Source organism: Gopherus evgoodei, chromosome 2, assembly GCF_007399415.2.
Source record: "Gopherus evgoodei ecotype Sinaloan lineage chromosome 2, rGopEvg1_v1.p, whole genome shotgun sequence".
NCBI lineage: Eukaryota > Metazoa > Chordata > Testudines > Testudinidae > Gopherus > Gopherus evgoodei.
Window position 1 is genome coordinate 33,005,533 of NC_044323.1, and position 18,639 is coordinate 33,024,171.

At 46.9% G+C, this 18,639-nt stretch overlaps 2 protein-coding genes across 6 annotated transcripts in view; one reads left to right on the forward strand and one right to left on the reverse strand.

Moving 5' to 3' along the window:
• Positions 1-18,639, forward strand: part of MASTL (microtubule associated serine/threonine kinase like) — a 48,850-nt gene that overhangs the window by 23,990 nt on the left and 6,221 nt on the right. For all 5 annotated transcript variants that reach the window (XM_030550288.1, XM_030550289.1, XM_030550291.1 and 2 more), the window contains one exon: positions 430-568. In XM_030550288.1, the coding sequence (XP_030406148.1) occupies positions 430-568 (139 nt within the window). The remainder of the gene's footprint in view (positions 1-429; positions 569-18,639) is intronic.
• ACBD5 (acyl-CoA binding domain containing 5) overlaps positions 14,221-18,639 on the reverse strand; it is a 67,894-nt gene continuing 63,475 nt past the window's right edge. The window contains exon 14 of the mRNA XM_030550303.1: positions 14,221-14,264. Coding sequence (XP_030406163.1) covers positions 14,234-14,264 — 31 coding nt within the window. The 3' untranslated portion in view covers positions 14,221-14,233. The remainder of the gene's footprint in view (positions 14,265-18,639) is intronic.

The window sequence follows — 18,639 nt, forward strand, 5'->3', positions numbered from 1 at the left end:
TTCTAATGGCAGTCTGTAAGAAGACTGATATTCTTTCATTTCTTTAAGAGTAATTGCTTTCTATGGTTCTATGATACTAGAGCAATTGTTCAGGAAGAATTCTCATTTATAGTGAAGGAATGGGACTCACTCATTCTTATGCTTTGAGGTAGCTGAAATTCATTCAGCAAAAAAAAAAGATGCAAAACCTGTTGCAGTTCTGACTGCAATTTGTTGTGTGAAGACTGGGCAATAAGCACGCTTTTTGGAACTTGGAAATAAAATACTATTAATGTACAAGTTGTAAGATGTATCTTTGATTCATATGAGTTATATAAATCTTAAATTAATTGCAGTCCTAGCCAGTATTTTTACTGAGAGAAGAAATAGACTGTTGGCTCTTTGTATGACATTTGTATTTGAAATCTTTTCTCTGTTCTTTGGCATAAGACACCTAATCAGGGAAATGCTGACACACCATATAGGACTCCAAAGAGTGTAAGAAGAGGGGCTGCCCCAGTGGAAGGTGAACGCATTTTAGGAACCCCAGACTACCTGGCACCTGAGTTGCTATTAGCAAAACCTCATGGTAAGAATATTTTTTTATAAATCCAAGAATGTGACTGATGTTTAAAACACATTTTGTAGACACTTAGGGCTGGATTTGTAAAGATATTTAGGTGCCTAGAGATGCAGATAGGTATTTAGGTGGATTTTCAAAAATGCCTAATTCCCATTGATTTCAAAGGGAATTAGATGCCAGGAGCTCTTGAAAATATATCTAGGTGCACACTTATATGCATCTTTACATGCATAAATACCTTTGAAAACCTGGCCCTTGCTCCTTAATTTTGGATTAGGCATTTGGTTATTTTCAAAATCTAGTCCAGAATTAGAGGGATGTTGAAAAGTGGTTTTTGCAATCATATTTTCTAATAAAATAAGTTTCATTCCATTTATATCAGAGAGCCAACTTGTGTATTTAATGAAAACCATAAAAATGCACATTGATTCAGTGCAATATTTCCATTGAATATTCAGGCAGGCTGATTGTGTAGCCACCTTTTATTTTGAGTGGAAAATGGTAACAGATTTGAAGACGTCTTAAAACAAAATATCACTTTACTAATCTGCACTAATAATTGGGATCTGATCCAAGTCAATGGAAAGACTGCCTCAGAGACAAGTTGCAAATTAATCTTGCAAATTAGCAAGGAAGCAAACAAGCACAGTTAAAAACAAAAAACAAGGCTAATGCATCACAAAATGCGTTGAATTCATTTTATGATTGTACTTTTATTTGTTACTGAATAGTATGCGAGTAGATTTTCTGTATTATATTTTGTAAACATAATGAATTATTAGTGATTTCAGACCTCACATGGAACTCTGCTATTAAATCTGCATTGAGAAACAAGGAGACCATTAATTTGTGAATCACCCGTTCATACATAAATGACAGTGAAGTTCTACTATACAACTAATCTACATTGTTTCAATACAATTAAAATACTAGTTATTCTTTTAACATTAAATTTAAATAGTTAAACAAATATTTCCTTAATGATGTAATACTTTGCACTTCTACTTTGACACTGTGTCCCATCCCAGGATCTCAAAACACCTTACAAACATTAAATCTCAACATCCCTATTATGTGGCATAATCTACACCAGTGGTCCCCAACCTTTTTGTGACCAGTAGCACATTCATGTTTTCAGAAGAGTGTGGTGGGCGCCAACAATTTTTCAAGGCTTATTTTGTATTTGTACATTAAATAATACGAAAAACATCATATTTAATATTTTGTAATATATGAATCCAGAGAGAAGCTGGAGAGAAGCCGCAAGGACAGAGAACACCGGCGCCCACAGCTCCAGAGTACTCTGTATCCGCAGGCGTGGGACCCCGTCTTTTCTCCCCTGCTGGGCACTAAGCAGGCCCCGTGCCTGCCGGGGCAGGGCTAGCTCTAGGTTTTTTGCCACCCCAAGCAAAAAAAATTTTGGCTGCCCCTCACCCCAGCCCTGGGCTTTCCCCCTCCCCCTCACGCACCCAAATGCGCATGGAAGGCTTAGGAACTAACCCTCAAACCTTGTACCCAAAGGAATGGAGATCTAGTAAAAAGGGTTCAGGCAGAGGAGCGGGTGTGGTGGTGCTTGGGGGCTCTACATTGGCAGAGAAGCAGGGTGTGATGTATTGGTGGAGGAGGAGAGGGGGTATCAGGAGGGTTGCGGGAGAAGAGGTGCAGGGGAAGAGGGAGGTGTGGGAGGAGAGGGCTGGGGGAGGGTATAAGGGGAGAGGTGTGGGTGAAGGGGAGAGAACAAAGGGGAAGGGGTTCAGCAAAGGAGCGATGGGGGGAGGTACAAATGAAGAGGCTGCAAGCGGGATGGGGGGTGCAAGGGCTGAGAGGGGCAGGCACTGACAGCTGCTTCCCCAGCCCCATGCAGGCAGAGCTGAGAGGATGGACACTGACCCTACGGTGCCCAAGCCGTGGGGATCCCCCAGTGGGGCAGTATCCCCCCAGTGGGGCAGTATCCCCCACTTGGAGCTGGGCTCTGCCTCTCTCTGCCCCTGGCACTGTGGGGGGCTGAGGTGGGGGACGTGTGCAGCGGACTGGGTCTGGGGGCAGCTCCCTGACAGCTCGGGCTGCCCAGCCACTCGCTCCATCAGCACGTGAGCCAGGATCCATGCCCCCTGCCCAGCCCAGCCCTCTTGGGCGGGGAAAGGCTGCGTCACCCTGGGGAGACTCAGAGCAGCAGCAGTGGTGGTAGCAGTGGTGGCAGCAGGACCCCTCCCTGCATCCGGGCCCCGTACCCCTCCCTCCACGGCTCCTCACACACTCCAGGAGCCCCTCTCACTGCCGCAGCCCAGGCTTGGCTCCAGGGGACAGTGCTCTGGCTCTCCAGCAGCAGGGCTCTGGCCAGGGCTGGCTCCTGGCTTTTTGTTGCCCCAAGCATCCCCGGAGTTTTCTGTCCCTGGCAGGTGCGGGGCCGCGGCTTGTCTCCGGCTTAAGCCGCGGCCCCAAGCCTGCCAGGGACCGAGAACACTGGTGCCCACAGCCTGCAGCTCCGGAGTTCTCTGTCTCGGGCAGATGGCTTCTCTTCCCTGCTGGACACTAGATGGGCGCACATAAATGCCCTGGCAGGCGCCGTGGGCCCCGTGTTGGGGACCACTGATCTACGTATTTAATGAAGGGGAAACTGAGATTCTTCTTCTAGTGCTTGCTCATGTCCATTCCATGATAGATGTCTGCGCATGCCACATGCACAATTGCTGGAAATTTTTCCCTTAGGGATATCCATAGGACCGACTGTAGTTCCCCTGGAGCCGCATGTGTATGCACCTGTCTAAGGGATGCCGCTGGCTCCACACCCCCTGAGTTCCTTCTTACCACCCGTGATGGTTGCTTGGAATGATCCCACGTGCTCTTGCAGTGCTTTCTCAGTAGTTTGGACTTTATAGTCTATTGTATAGTAGTATATAATTATTAGTTAGTATTAGTGTATATAATGGTCCCTGAGGGACTCTTGTCCCAAGGGCTGGGCATGCCCCGCTCTCCAGGCTTCAAGCTGTGTATGCCCTGCGGCAAGCCCAAGCCAGTCAGTGACCTGCACTTTCACTGTCTAAAGTGCCTCGGAGAAACTTACATTAAAGAGACGTGCCAGATTTGCGGAGGCTTGAGATCATGCACTCATGTAGGCAGCCCTCAGACCAGCCTTGGAGCCAAGTCGCTCTGAATTGGTGATGAGCACTTTGGTTTCCATGTGAAGTGCTCCACCAGCACCATGCTCTTCCCAGCACTGTTCTCCACCCCTGGTTCCAAAGAAGAAGCATAAGATACAGCAAACCAAGAAAGAGTGCTCTCCGATGTTGAAGAGGGACAAGCGGGAGTGGCTGACACAGTGAGACCATGCTGGTCTGCTCATCCTCCCCAGAGTCATAGTCTGCTTCAGCAACTCTGCCTAGAGCACCATATCCGGTCTGGGTCCCACCTCTTAACTCCTCCTGGGAGCCGTCATGGCATTTTGAGCTTACAGGCCCCTTCAACTCTGGTGGCTTTCCAGGCAGCAAAGGATTTGATGTCCCTCACAATCCTGCCCATCCTCAAAGCCCCCTGCCAGCCAGGGCTACTGGGGATAGAAGGAATCAAGAGTCGGTGCATTCCATTGGCACACCAGCCATCACAGCAGTGTCCATAGGAAAACCCTTCATGATCCTGCTGCAGCGGTCTCCCACCCATCGTCTGTCACCAGTTCCCCAGCACCACCTGAAGGCGGAAGCAGTTATGGCATTGTCTCTGAGAGAAGAATCCTCTTCAGAGTCTGAGGGGGAATCCTTCACCCTGCTGAAGAACTACCTGTACCCAATCTACGTGTCAGACTTTATTAGCGACCCCCCAGCTAGCGCTTGGCCACCAGGCCACTGACTGATGCAGTGGCATTATTGGAACCCGTAGGGGTTTCCCTGGTACCAGGGCCCCTTCCCATCAGTCATACTCAGTGGTGTCCAAGAGGTGAACCACTGTTTCGTCCTGCCTGGCACTGAACCCTGACTACCAAGGGCCCAGAAGTGGCCCCAATGGAAGTGACGCAGGTGGAGGAGGAAGAAGCAGCCCCTCCTCCAGGGCTAGCCTCTACCTAGTCATCTCCATATGTGGTGATCTCAGCCCTAGTAACCTGCTTCCACCAAATGACTTCAGGACTCATCAAGAGCTCCTGAAATGGGTCGCCACAAACTTGGGACTGGAAGCTGAGGATCTGAAGGAGTCTGTGCACAGCTTAAGTGATTGGAGGGAGCCGCTGCAGCCAGCCTGAGTGGCCCTACCAGTTAATGAGGTGGCATTGAAACCTGTCGGGGAGCTATGGCAGACCTCTTCATCTCTGCCCCCTACCTCAAAAAGGGCAGAGAAGTACTATGTGCCAGCGAGCCAGTTCAAGTCCCTGTACTTGCTCCCATCGCCCCCCTCCCCCCCCCCCAGTGTCCCTGATGGCGTTGGCCACAAACAAGCGGGACAGATAGGGCCGTTGAGCCTACCTCAAAAAATTGGACCTGTTCGGATGCAAGGTTTCTTCGACTGGCAGCCTCCAGCTACATATCTCTAATCAGCAGGCATTGTTGGGGAGGTACAATTTTAACCTGTGGGACTTGATGGCCAAGTTCAGCGACTCCCTACCACAGGAGTCAAGGCAGGAGTTCATGGCCATCCTGGAAGAAGGCAAAATGGTGGCCAGGACCTCCCTCCAAGCAGCTCAGAATACGGCTGACTCAGCAGTCAGAACAATTGTGAGCTGTCACCACGAGGCGCTACTGGTGGCTCCAATCATTTGACCTCATGAAGTGCAGCAGTCCATCTAAGACCTCTCCTTTGAGGATACCTTCCGTACTCCAACTTTCATGACCTCAAAGACTTGAGAGCCATGCTTTGTTCCTTGGGCCTTTATACACCCCCAGCCTCAAGGAATCATTTCAGACCTCAGCAGCCTCCTAGGTTTCTGGCACTTCCCAGGCAGGAGCCCTACAAAAGAAAGGCAAAGGGCTATAACATCATCAGCCCCTACCTTCTGCCTCAGCTTCTCAGTCGGACTCACATAGATATCCCGGCAGGGCCAGGCAGGCCTTTCCTCGAGGATAGTATACCAGACTAAGCTCCAAATTTATTCCCCCTTCTGCCCAGTATGGCCTTACGTAACATCAGACTGCGGAGTGATCAGCACTATAACAGTCGGTTACACCCTCCAGTTTTCATCCACCCCGCCCTCCCACCCCCGTCCCTCATCAGGCACCCTTCTCACAAACAGCTTATCGTCTAGGAGGTGCCAGCCCTCTTACGTGTGGGAGCTGTAGACAAGGATCCTAAAGACTTGAGAAGGAAGGGGTTTTACTCCCAATATTTCCAAAACCTCAAAGCCAAGGGGGTCTACAGCCCATCCTGGACCTGTGTAGCCTCAACAAATATCTCAAGAAACTGAAGTTCCATGTGGTATCCCTGATCTCCATCATTCCTCCCAGGATCCAGGAGACTGGTACTCTGCCCTCGATTTGAAGTACGCTTATTTCCACATTTCCATTTTCTCTGGGAATGGGAGATTCCTCAGGTTTGTGGTGGACCAGCACCACTACCAATGCACAACTCTTCCCTTTGGCCTGTTGGCAGCCCCACAAGTTTTCACAAAGTGCATGACAGTAGTTGCCGCCTTCTTCAGACATCAAGGAGCACAAGTTTACCTTTACTTTGGAGACTGGGTGATCAAAGGCCTCTCACAGGTCCAGGTTCAGCACAGCATTGACATAGTATGAGTCACCTTTCAGGAACTGGGTCTGTTAATAAACAAGCAGAAGTCAACTTTGGTCCTGGTTCAGAGAATAGAGTTCATCAGGGCAATGCTCAACTCCACCCGGCCATGGCCTATTTACCAAAAGCCAGATTCCGAACTATGTCAGACCTGATCACCCAGGTCGCAGCCCATCCTTTTACAACTGGTCAGGTCTGCCTCAAACTGTTGAGTTACATGATGGCATGTACCTATGTGGCACAGTACAATCAGCTGTGATTCAGACCCTTACAGATGTGGCTGGAGTCAGTCTACTCCCCGGGCAGACACCAACTGGACTTGGTACTCACAATTCCACTGCCCATCCTAGCTTCACTGACTTAGTGGAGAGACTCATATTCTAAAATGAAGGAGGTACCCTTTGCCGCCCTGTATCTGTTAGTAACCTTGGTTTCGGACATGTCAGACTTAAGGTGGGGAGCCCACCTCAACAATTTCAGGGCCTCTGGTCTAAGGAAGAACTGGAGGGATAGCTCAGTGGTTTGGGCATTGGCTTTCTAAACCCAGGGTTGTGAGTTCAATCCCTGAGGGGGCCATTTAGGGAACAGGGGTAAAAATCTATCTGGGGATTGGTCCTGCTTTGAGCAGAGGGTTGAACTAGATAACTTCCTGAGGTCCCTTCCAACCCTGATAGTCTGTTTCTTCCTGTATGTAAATATCAGAGACCTCAGGGTAATATGCTTGGCTTGCCAGGTTCCTTCCCCAGATCTTAGGCAGGGTGGTGGAGGTCTTGAGGGATAACACAGCCTCAGTGTTTTACATTAACAAGCAGAGGGAAACTCGCTCTTCAGCCCTTTGTCAAGAGTTCCCCAAGGTCTGGGACTTCTGTGAAAAGCATGCCAGTTATCTCAAGTGTCACATTTCCTGGGAGCCTGGAATGCACTGGCGGGTCACCTCAGCAGATGCTTTTCCTCTCACCATGAGTGGGCGCTGCACCCAGAGGTCACCAGTGTCTCATCTTCAGGAAGTGGGGGCCTCCCCAGGTGGAGGATCTATTCACCACCAAACAGAACAGGAAATGCCATCAGTTCTGTTCGCTGCATGGTCTCACCAGGGGCTCCTTCTCTGATGCCTTCCTGCTTTTGGGGGAAGATTGCCTATTATGTGCCTTCCCAAAGATCCCCTTGACGTACAAGGTCCTCTTAACGAACAAGAGGGACAAGGTGAAGGTTATCTTGATAGCTCTGGTGTGGCCATGCCAGTATTGGTTTGGCATGCTTCTGGACCTCTCAGTGGCAGCTCCACTCATGCTCCCACACCATCCCAACTTGATTTCACAAGACCACGGCCTGTTGCTTCACCCCAACCTCGCCTCCCTGCACCTGGCTGGCATGGCTGAACCCTGAAGAGCAGGCCTGCTCAATACAGGTTCAGCAAGTCCTGCTAGGTAGCAGAAAGCCTTCCGCCAGAGCTACCTATTTAGCTAAGTGGAAATATTTCACTTGGGCCTCTGAACAGAATCTTACACCATCCTGGTCTTCTCTGCAGTCTATTTTGGATTATCCACTCCATCTAAAACATCAAGGTCTGGTTCTCTCATCTATTAAGGTTCACTTGGCAGCCATCTCAGCCTTCCACCCTCCAGTGCAGGGCAGATCAGTGTTCTCCCATGAGATGATGGTCAGGTTTCTCAAGCGCTTGGAAAGACTCTACCCTCAGGTTTGTGACCCAATTTCCCCAGGGGACTTAAACTCTGTTAGCCTCTGCTGTTCGTCTAGGGGTTACAGTGGATGAGAAGCTGGATATGAGTCAACAGTGTGCCCTTGTTGCCAAGAAGGCTAATGGCATTTTGGGCTGTATAAGTAGAGGCATTGCCAGCAGCTCAAGGGATGTGATCATTCCCTGCTATTCGACATTGGTGAGGCCTCATCTAGAGTACTGTGTCCAGTTTTGGGCCCCACACTACAGAAAGGATGTGGAAAAATTGGAAAGAGTCCAGCTGAGGCCAACAAAAATGATTAGGGGGCTGGAGCACATGACTTATGAGAGAGGCTGAGGGAACTGGGATTGTTCAGTCTGCAGAAGAGAAGAATGAGGGGGGATTTGATAGCTGCTTTCAACTACCTGAAAGAGTGTTCCAAAGAGGATGGATCTAGACTGTTGTCAGTGGTACCTGATGACAGAACAAGGAGTAATGGTCTCAAGTTGCAGTGAGGGAGTTTTAGGTTGGATATTGTGAAAAACTTTTTCACAAAGAGGGTGCTGAAGCACTAGAATGGGTTACCTGGGAAGGTGGTGGAATCTCCTTCCTTAGAGGTTTTTAAGGTCAGGCTTGACAAAGCCCTGGCTGGGATGATTTAGTTGAGAATTGGTCCTGCTTTAAGCAGGGGGTTGGAGTAGATGACCTCCTGAGGTACCTTCCAACCCTGATATTCTATGTTGAAGCTTCACACGCACTCCCCCCGCCCCTGCCCTTTGAGTCATTGGCATCTTATTCTTTACTGTTTCTCTCTTGGAAGGTCGCCTTCCTGGTGCTGATCACCTCGACCAGAAGGGTCTCTGAAATCAAAGCACTGACATCAGAAGCCCTTATACCTGGGGGTCGGGACCCCTCAGGGGGTCGCAAGGTTATTACATGGGGGCTCACGAGTTGTCAGCCTCCATCCCAAACCCTGCTTTGCCTCCAGCATTTATAATGATGTTAAATATATAAAAGTATTTTCAATTTATAAGGTGGGGTCGCTCTCAGAGGCTTGCTATGTGAAAGGGGTCACCAGTACAAAAGTTTGAGAATCACTACCTTATCTGGTGTTCTTCAAGGACAAGGTCCAGCTGCACCCCCATCTGGCCTTTCCTTCCGAAAGTGGTGGTGTAATTCCATAGCAACCAGGACATTTTTCTGCCTGTCTTCTTTTCAAAACCTCACAAGACCACTGAGGAATGTCTTCTCCATATATTAGAGGTTAGGTGGGCCCTGGCCTTTTATATTGGGAGAACTAAGCCCTTCTGCAAGTCTATACAACTCTTTGTAGCAATAGCGGAAAGGATGAGAGGGTTACCTGCATAATCCCAAAGAATCTTGTCCTGGCTAACCGCCTGTATGTGAGCTTGCTACAAGCAGGCAAAGGTCCTGCCTGTGGCCATCGTGACCACTCATTCCACGAGAGCTCAGGCTTCGTCAGCAGCGTTCCTCATACAGGTACCAATCCAGGACATCTGCAGAACTGCAGCATGGTCGTCAGTTCATACCTTTGCATCCAACTACGTCATCCCACAATAGGCCCATGACCATGCCAGTTTCAGGAGAGCAGTGTTGCAATGAGCATGTCCATGCCCTCCAGGCTCACCTCCAGGGGTACTGCTTGTGAATCACCTAGCATGGAATGTGCCTGAGCAAACTCTCGAAGAAAAAAAGTTGCAACTTGAAGAACAGTAGTTATGAGAGGTTAGTGCTGCTCATATCCGTTCCATGGCCCACCCTCCTACCCTGCCGTTGGAGTTACCAATATGAAGGAACTGTGAAAGTAAGGAACCGGCGGTATCCCTTATACCAGAGCATATGTGTGCGGCTCCAGAGAGCTCTAGAGCTGGTCCTGTGGATACCACTAAGGGAAAGATCTCTGGCAACTGTGCATGTGGCATGCACACACCTAGCATGGTTACAAAAAGTTAGTAACCATTTTTTCAGAATGATTTACTGAAGACCATGCAGGAAATCAGTGCAGACCTAGGAATAGGAACCAGTGGTGAAATCCAGGCCCCATTGACTTCAGTGGAGCCAGATCTTCAACCCAGAACTCTTGACTCTCTAGTGCTTTAGCTAAATATACCATCCTTCCTCTAACTATATTTAGGTTTGGTTAAATTAGCTGTTGAATCAACTGTTAATTTATACAACTTGCCTTGCAATTTGAAGCAGTCTTGATTTCCACTACTTTCTAGTGGTAAAGCAAAATTTCAGCCCAACTTTACATATTAACATTGACAAGAAGGATAAGCTTCCTGTTCAGTTATTCTTTTTACTTGAAACACTTAGTGTGATTTACTTTTTGTAATCAGAGTATATTTTACACTGGCATTTTTTTTAAGGTTCTGACCTATAAAATTGTGTTTGCTGAAAAATTTAAAGATTAGCTTTCCATACATAGTATCAATGAGGCACCTTACTTGTTTAATTTTATCCCATATCCTTGGAGACCCAATAAAATTCTGTCTGGCTTCTGCTACTTATATTTGTGGAGTTCTCCAAGTTAGAGGGTGAAATGAGTTAACAAGCAGCAACTAAGAAAGATATATTCTTTGAGTGCTTGCTTATGTCGATTCCAAGTTAATGTATGTGTGCCGCGTGCCCAGTCATCAGAAGGTTTTTCCCCTAGCAGTATCTGTTGCGTCAGCTGTGGAGCCACCTGGAGTCACGCCTTCATGGCAGCATATATCTGTCCCTGCCGACCCACCACCTCACAAGTTCCTTCTGAATGCTTGTGATGCTCACTGGAGCTGCTTCTCTCTTGCTATGGCAAGCAATTTTCTCTTTGTATCCTGTAAATAATTAGTGTTGTAAAAATAGTATTATAGTAAGTTAGATAAGTTCCTGTTTGGGTCCCCCACCACCATGTTCTTACCCTCCCGGGGACCAAGGCATGCCTTGGTCTCAAGGGCTCAAGCCATGCTGGTCCTTTCAGAAGCCTATGCCTAGAGGCAACCCCACAACTCATGTTTAAAGTGCTTGGGAGAAACCCACCAGACTGACAGGTGCAAAATCTGCAAAGATTTCCACCCAGGAACCAAAAAGGAGCTGGACTTTAGATTAAAATTGCTCCTCCATCCCCAGCCAGCCTGTGTCAGACCTGAAACCTAGCGCTTCGGTGCGGTGCGCACTGGCATCTGTGAGAGAGCCTGCAGTACTGTAAGGGACTTGGGGTCTAGAGACCCTCGGCACTGAAGACCTCCAGTGTGATTACTCAGCACCACTCATGTTTGCTGGTGACACAGAAGAAGCAGAAGAAATCTGATATAGGGCATTTGCCCACAACCAGAGCAGTGGAGCGCGAAAGCGGTTAGCGGAGTGCATCCCAAGCTGGGACACTCAGCCCCTGCTCAGGTTAAACTGGCACTGTCAATTCTGGCCTTGCAGAGAGGTCCGTCAACTCTGGTTCTGGTGGCAAAGAATCCTGTGGCACCTTATAGACTAACAGACGTTTTGGAGCATGAGCTTTCGTGGGTGAATACCCACTTCCTCAGATGCATGCATCTGAGGAAGTGGGTATTCACCCACGAAAGCTCATGCTCCAAAACGTCTGTTAGTCTATAAGGTGCCACAGGATTCTTTGCTGCTTTTACAGATCCAGACTAACACGGCTACCCTCTGATACTTGACATCTGGTTCTGGTGGACTCCCCTGCACGGGAGAGCCAGGTGGAGGCGTTGGATCTTTGTTCCACCCTGGACACGTTCAAGGGAGCCCCGGGCCTCAGAGCTATGGCAGCTTTCACAGTCCCTGGCACCACAAAGAAGTACTGTGCCTTCCGAGGGCAAACTAGCCATGATGCATCAACAATCACCTTCCCCGCAGCACCACTCTCGGCCACTGCCTCATTTGGCACTGCCATGGTCACCTGGAACAGTCATCTTCTGATTCAGAGGCGGAATCGTACATGTTGAAACAGAGCCAGCATCAATCGCGACAGGAGGAGGGGCAGCAGTCCCCTACAATGTCCTGCCACCAAGCCCAGGGGCTGGGCTTAAGTTCTCTGTCAGTCACCTGGGAAAGGTGGGCTCCTCCAGCATTGTCAATAGTCAGGGTAGATTTGATTTAAATCACTAGTCAGGAAGACTCGATTTAATCATGGATTTCTACATAAAAATGCATTCTTGTTGGTTGTTATAACCTTAATACATATTCTTCACAACTCAGAGATATAGGTTTCATTTTTAGAAGTAACATACTGTACATTTTTTAAGTGATTTTATTTTTGGAAACTTTTCAGATTAGTTTTACAGCTATAAGAAAATGAATGATTTAGTTATTTCATTTTAGCAAAGGTAATTGAAGGAGGTATTTATGAAGTCATTGGGAGGTGCACTATCTCCAATTCAACAGGTTAATCATTAATATTTGGAAGATTTTTTTTGCTATGCTCTATTGGGAGGAGAACATCATCAGACAGACATTTAAATTGTTTTACTGAACTAAACCAACGTTATGTATTCTGGATTTTTTTCTTCAACAGCAAACATACAATATTTTAACAAAACAAGCATATGAATTTTTTAATTTAAACATTCAAGTTTCTTAAAATCTGATTTGTTTTTGTTAAAACTGATAACTAAAATAGTTAAATTAAATATTTAAAAAAAAATTTAATTGACTATGTCAGCCAGGTCAACATGAGAAACTTAAAATATTGGCTTCTGCAGCTAACTGTCATCTCTACCTTCATTTTCCTGTTTGTTCATAATCTGGAAAAGAAAAACAAGCCTTTCTGCTTTTTCAGGTCCCCAGTGATTTCTCAGTTTAGAATGAATTAGTCCAAAGGAAGAAAATATTCTTTTAACAGCAGTACTTCTTCTGCTGGTGTAGAAAGTGAGATTATCACTTTAAAAGTCTCTGAATCCAAGTGCCTAAGTGACTTCCACCAGTTCACTGGTGTGACTTTGCTGATGATGTTTTAAAGGAACGTATTTCTTGAATGGTTCAATCTTAGCTCTGAAGTTTATTACAGTTGGCATTATGGAGGGATGATTGCTCGATGTCCATGTCATAGCCAATTCCTCTCTTCCGCAGTTAAGGTTTGACCCTGGTACTGAGTATTGAGAATGTTTGTTTGCAAGAAAATGAGCTGGAGATAGTGCTTGTCCCATTCTTTTTTTTAAAGCTTGTAATTTAACTCTGTCATTGTATATTTCTCTTTTTAAGATCTCATTCAGTTCCTTCCAAATTTCAACAGCATCAGCAATAAAACAGCTGTTTCCCTGCATTTTGTTCAAGACTACAGAAATAGGCTTCCGGACACAAATTTCTTTTAAAACCAACGTTGAGAACTTTGGCTGTGACAGTGCCATCTATTCTGTCACGATTTTGTTCACAAACTATCATCAGATTAGGCCAGTTCTTGAGACAGTGCTCAAAACAATCTACTACTGAGTTCCATCACACGTCTTGTGGGAGAGTTCGCTTGGTTCCTTCCACTTTTTTCAGAGCAGCTGATGCAAAGTGGTTGTTACGGAAGTATTTTGCAATTTCAACAACATTAGCCTTTATTTCTGGAACACTGAAGTCTTCGGCTAAGAGGTACATCAAAAGAGCACTGCAACCACGTTATTAGCTTGGGACTGTCTTGACTCTCTCTCCTAAATTTCTTATCTTGGATACATTTGCAGCATTGTCTGTGACCAAGCTGCGTACTAGACATTTTAATTTTTTTTCACAGTTTGTTATAGCTTTTACTGCTACTTCTTGTAAGTATTCTGCTGTGTGTGCATTTCCTGATGTATCAATTGTTTCTGTAAGGAAGACATTCCCATCTGTTGTCACACAAGCACATACGTGGACATTGCTCCACTCATCAAGACTCAGGTTAATAATTTCACCCTCTAGACCTTTTGCACACTGCTCAATTTCTCTTTTATACACTTTATCCAGCAATTTGCCTGTGACATCTGCTCCTTTGGGTGGACTGTATCCTGGTCTTAATGACTGAACCATGTTAATGCAAGTCTGGGTTCTCAATCATACAGAAAGGAGAGTTTGTTGCATAAACAAACCGGGCAATTTTTTCATCAATTACCTCTTTTTGTAATCTGCTGGTTCTTATCACAAATGTATCTATGGTTGTTTCTGGATGATGGAGATTTTTTTTTTTCTTTTTGCTACTGTTAATATACTGTGGCTTTGCGATATACATGATGTGACTGAAACACTATCATTGGCAGATAACTCTGAAACTATAGAAAATGACGGTGATCTTGAAGGTGGATAGTTGTCAGAATCCTGTATGTTGAGGGTAGATTCTCCTAAAAAAAAAAAAAAAAAGTCCAATGCAGTTACTTAATTATTGTTACCATACTGCTCATTTAGCATTACTCATTGCATTCACTGACACTCAGTACTACTTTAAAGATGAAATTGTAAAAGGAAGATCTGCCTACTTCAGCCATTTACTTTTTATCACAACTGCATCTAAAATGATAGTACCATAGAGTAACAACTATATTTTTTGCTCAAACATGATAATTCAAGAATAGTCCAGAAGGAAGACAGGCAGTGTGCAAGAGACATCCGCGTAAGATGATCTCCGCGAACTGCAGGGACAAGAGGACCAGGTGCTGTCAAGAGCATCTTCCTCATCCTTCCATGACGAGGCAGTGGTGGGCTCATCTGCCACGTTGCCATCTATGGACAACCGAGCCCACCAGGAACTACTCAGAAGAGTGGCTCAGAACTTGAGCCTCCAGGCGGAGGTGGTGGCGAAGGAGACTGACCCTATGGTGCACATCCTGATACCTGAAAGTCCTTCTGGGGTGGCCTTACTCCTAATTAAGACCACCCAAAACACCACCAAGACTCTATGGCAGACACCTGCCGCTCCTCCCACCCCCTCCCAGCCAAAGAGGTGGAAAGAAAGTACTTTGTACTGTCTAAGGGGTACGAATACCTATTTACTCCCCTTCAGCTGGGCACATTAGTTGTGGCAGCTGCAAATGAAAAAAAGAGGCCAGGGCAGTAGGGACCAACACCCAAATGTAAAGATGCAAAGAAGCCGAATTTCTTCATCCATAAGGTCTACTCTACTGAAGGGCTCCAGCTTCGCATTGCGAATATGCTACAATTTTAATTTTTGGAACGCTCTGATAAAGTTTAAAGAGTTGCTTTCAACTGAATCCAGGTCAGAGTTCAGGGGCATCCTCGACGAGGGCAAGGTCATAGCAAGAACCTTCTTGCAAGCCTCTCTAGACTCAGTGGACTCAGTAACTTGTACTGTGTTGATTGCAGGCTTCGGGCCTCCTGCACAAGGTCCAACAAACAATTCAGGACTTTCCCTTCAAAGGATCAGGTTGTTCTCGGAGCAAATGAACTCTAACCTCCACAATCTCAAAGACTTGTGAGCGACTAAAATCTTTGTGGCTTCATACACCCACAAAGGAAATGTTTCAGACAGCAGCCTCCGCTACACTTCTACCTTGCTCTCATCGTAGGCAGGATTACAGCAGGAAGTGTAGCAGGAATAATAGGCAACAGCCACCTCAGCCCTCTTCTAACCAAGACCAGGACTTGGTAATGCAGTCTTTGGCCCCCAAACAAAACTTTTAAAGGTGCACCAGACCAGATCCCGGATCCTTCCCCCCCCATTTTGTGAACGGTCTATCCCATTTCTACCATCCCTGGGCCCAGATCACCTCAGACCAATGGGTCTTGCACATGGTAGAATTGGATATTCTCTTCAATTCTGATCCCTTCTTCCCTCCCAACCCCCCTTCTCCGTCCCTCTTCAGGGACCCTTCTCACAAGCATCTTCTCATATGAGAGGCACAAATACTCCCAGAAACCGGAGTAGTAGAGGAGGTTTCTCAGCAGTTCATAGGTAAGGTGTTTTATTCATGGTATTTCCTAATCCCAAAAGCCTAGGGTGGGCTCCGGCCTATTTTAGACCTGCAAAACCTCAGATTCATGAAGAAGCTGAAGTTCTGCATGGTCTACCTGACTTCCATTATCCCTTCCCTGCATCTGGGGGATTAGTACTCATCCCTCAGTTTGAAGGATGCATACTTTCACGTGTCCATAGTCCCGTTCCACAGGCGGTTCCTCCAGTTTGTGATCAACAACACTCATCATCAGTTTACCGTTCTCCCCTTTGGCCTATCAGTGGCCCCTCACATGTTCACCAAGTGCATGTTGGTTGTAGCTGCCTTCCTGGGGAGGTGACAGTACAAGTATTCTGTATCTAGACAACAGGCTAATCAAAGGCCGTACCAGGAGTCAGGTGGAGGAGCACATGAGCCTAATAAAGTTGACTTTTGATAGGCTCGGCCTAATACTGAATGTGACAAAGTCAACTCTAACCCTCACTCCGAGGATAGAGTTCATGCGAGCTCTTCTAGACTCCGGTCAAGCCAACGCATTCCTCCCAGAATCGCATTTTCTAGCAGTAGGCGCCATCATAGAGGATTTAAGATGATATCCCACTACCACAGTGCAAAATTGCCTGAAGCTGCTGTCATATGGCCGCTTGTATGTATGTAGTACAGCATGCGAGACTACAGCTCTGACCTCTTCAGGCCTTGCAGGCCTTACTGTACAGACCAAACGGAGACTAGCTAGAAAAGATAATCACATTTCCTCCACTAGTTATTGAGTCCCTCCTATGGTGGCTCAACTCACAAGTAGTGTGCATAGGAGTACCCTTTTCCAGGCCGTAACACTTGCTGTCTCTAGTCACGGATGCATCAGCAATGGAATGGGGGGGCACGCCTAGGGAGACTGAGGACTCAAGGCCTCTCTGCTCCTAAGCAGTTTTGCTGCACATCAACATCAGGGAGCTAAGAGCAGTTCGCCTTGCTCGCTAGACGTTCCAAACCCATTTGGAGGGCAGATGTGTCAGTACTGACCGGCAATACAACAGCGATGTTCTGTATAAACAGACAGGGTGGTGCTCACTCCTCTCCTCTATGCCAGGAAGCTCTCAAACTCTGGGACTTCTGCATCACTTACTCAATACATCTAGAGGCATCGTACCTTCCAGGCTCTTGGAACAAACTGGACGATCATCTTAGCAGGTACTTTCAGAACCACAAGTGGTCCCTCCACCCAGATGTTGTCAATATCTTCCAACGGTGGGAAGTTCCCCAGATAGACTTGTTCATAGCCAGGCGCAACAGGAAGTGTCAGCAGTTCTGCTCCTTCCTGAATCAGAGCCAGGGCTTGCTTGTGGAGGCTTTTCTCCTCCCTTTGAAGGACCACCTGCTATATGCATTCCTACTTGTGCACAGGGCCCTGCTAGAAGTCAGAAAGAGGGAGCATCGATTATATTAATAGCATCAGCATGGCCCAGCCAGCACTGATTAACCACACTTCTAGACCTATCAGTGGACATCCCAATGATGACTGCCACCTCCAGCATCCCAATCTAGAGTGTCTCCACCTCATGGCATGGAAACTCCATGGTTTAAACCCCTTGGAGCTGGCATGCTCAGACCCTGTTAGAGGTCTTTCTTGGTAGCAGGAAACCATCCACTAGAGCCACTTATTTGCTAAGTGGAAGAGATTCTGTATTTGATGATTACAAAAGAACACTCCACCTTTGCAGTTATAGATTCCCTTAATCCTGTACTATTTACTGCACCTGAAACAGGGCCTGTTGGTGTAGTCTATAAAGGTGCACCTGGCCGCAATTTTGACTTTCCATCTGGGTTCAGCCGGCTGATCAGTTTTTAATCCCCTAACCGGCTGCTTCCTCAAAGGACTGGATAGACTGTACCCTCAAGTAAGGCAATCGATCCTTGTGTGGGATCTCAACCTAGTGCTCTCAAGACTGATTCGGCCTCCCTTTGAGCCCCTAGCAACATGCTCACTCCTTTACTTTTCCTGGAAAGTAGCATTTCTGGTGGCTATAACATTAGCCAGGAGAGTGTCTGAGCTTAAGACCCTGACTTACGAGCCTCCATATACTGTCTTCTATAAGGACAAGGTGCAGTTGTGGCCCCACATTACTTTTTTCTCTCGAAGGTGGTTTCCCAATTCCATGCAAAGCAGGACACATTTCTCTCAGTTTTTTTCCCCAAAAGCGCATTCCAGCAACCAGGAGTGAATGTTTCATGCCCTGGATATCAGCCAAGCACTAGCCTTTTATATTGAGAGTAAAGACATTTTGAAAATCAACACAACTCTTCGTTGCAATTGCAGAACAGATTAAGGGACTTCCAGTGTTGCCTCAAAGAATTTCCTCGTGGATCATGGTCTGTATCAGGGCGTGCCACGACCCAGCAAAGATACCTGCCTCCGCACTGACAGCACACTCCACAAGGACACAAGCATCCTTGGCAGCGTTCCTAGCACAGGTTCCCATTAAAGACATCTGCAGGGCAGTGACGTGGTCGTCAGTCCACACCTTTATGTTGCATTACTCCATTACACAGCAGGCTAGAGACGATGCTGCATTTGGCAGAGCGGTGCTGCAGTCTGCATCTCTCTGACTCCTCCTCCTAGAAGATGCTTGGGAGTCACATATTTGAAATCAACATGAGCAAGCACTCAAAGAAAAATGATTACCTACCTTCTTCTAACTGTTGTTCTTCAAATTGTGTTGCTCATGTCCATTCCAAGACCCACCTGCCTACCCCTCTGTCGGAATAGACCAGCTAGAAGGAACCGAAGAGGCGGTGGGTCATCAGG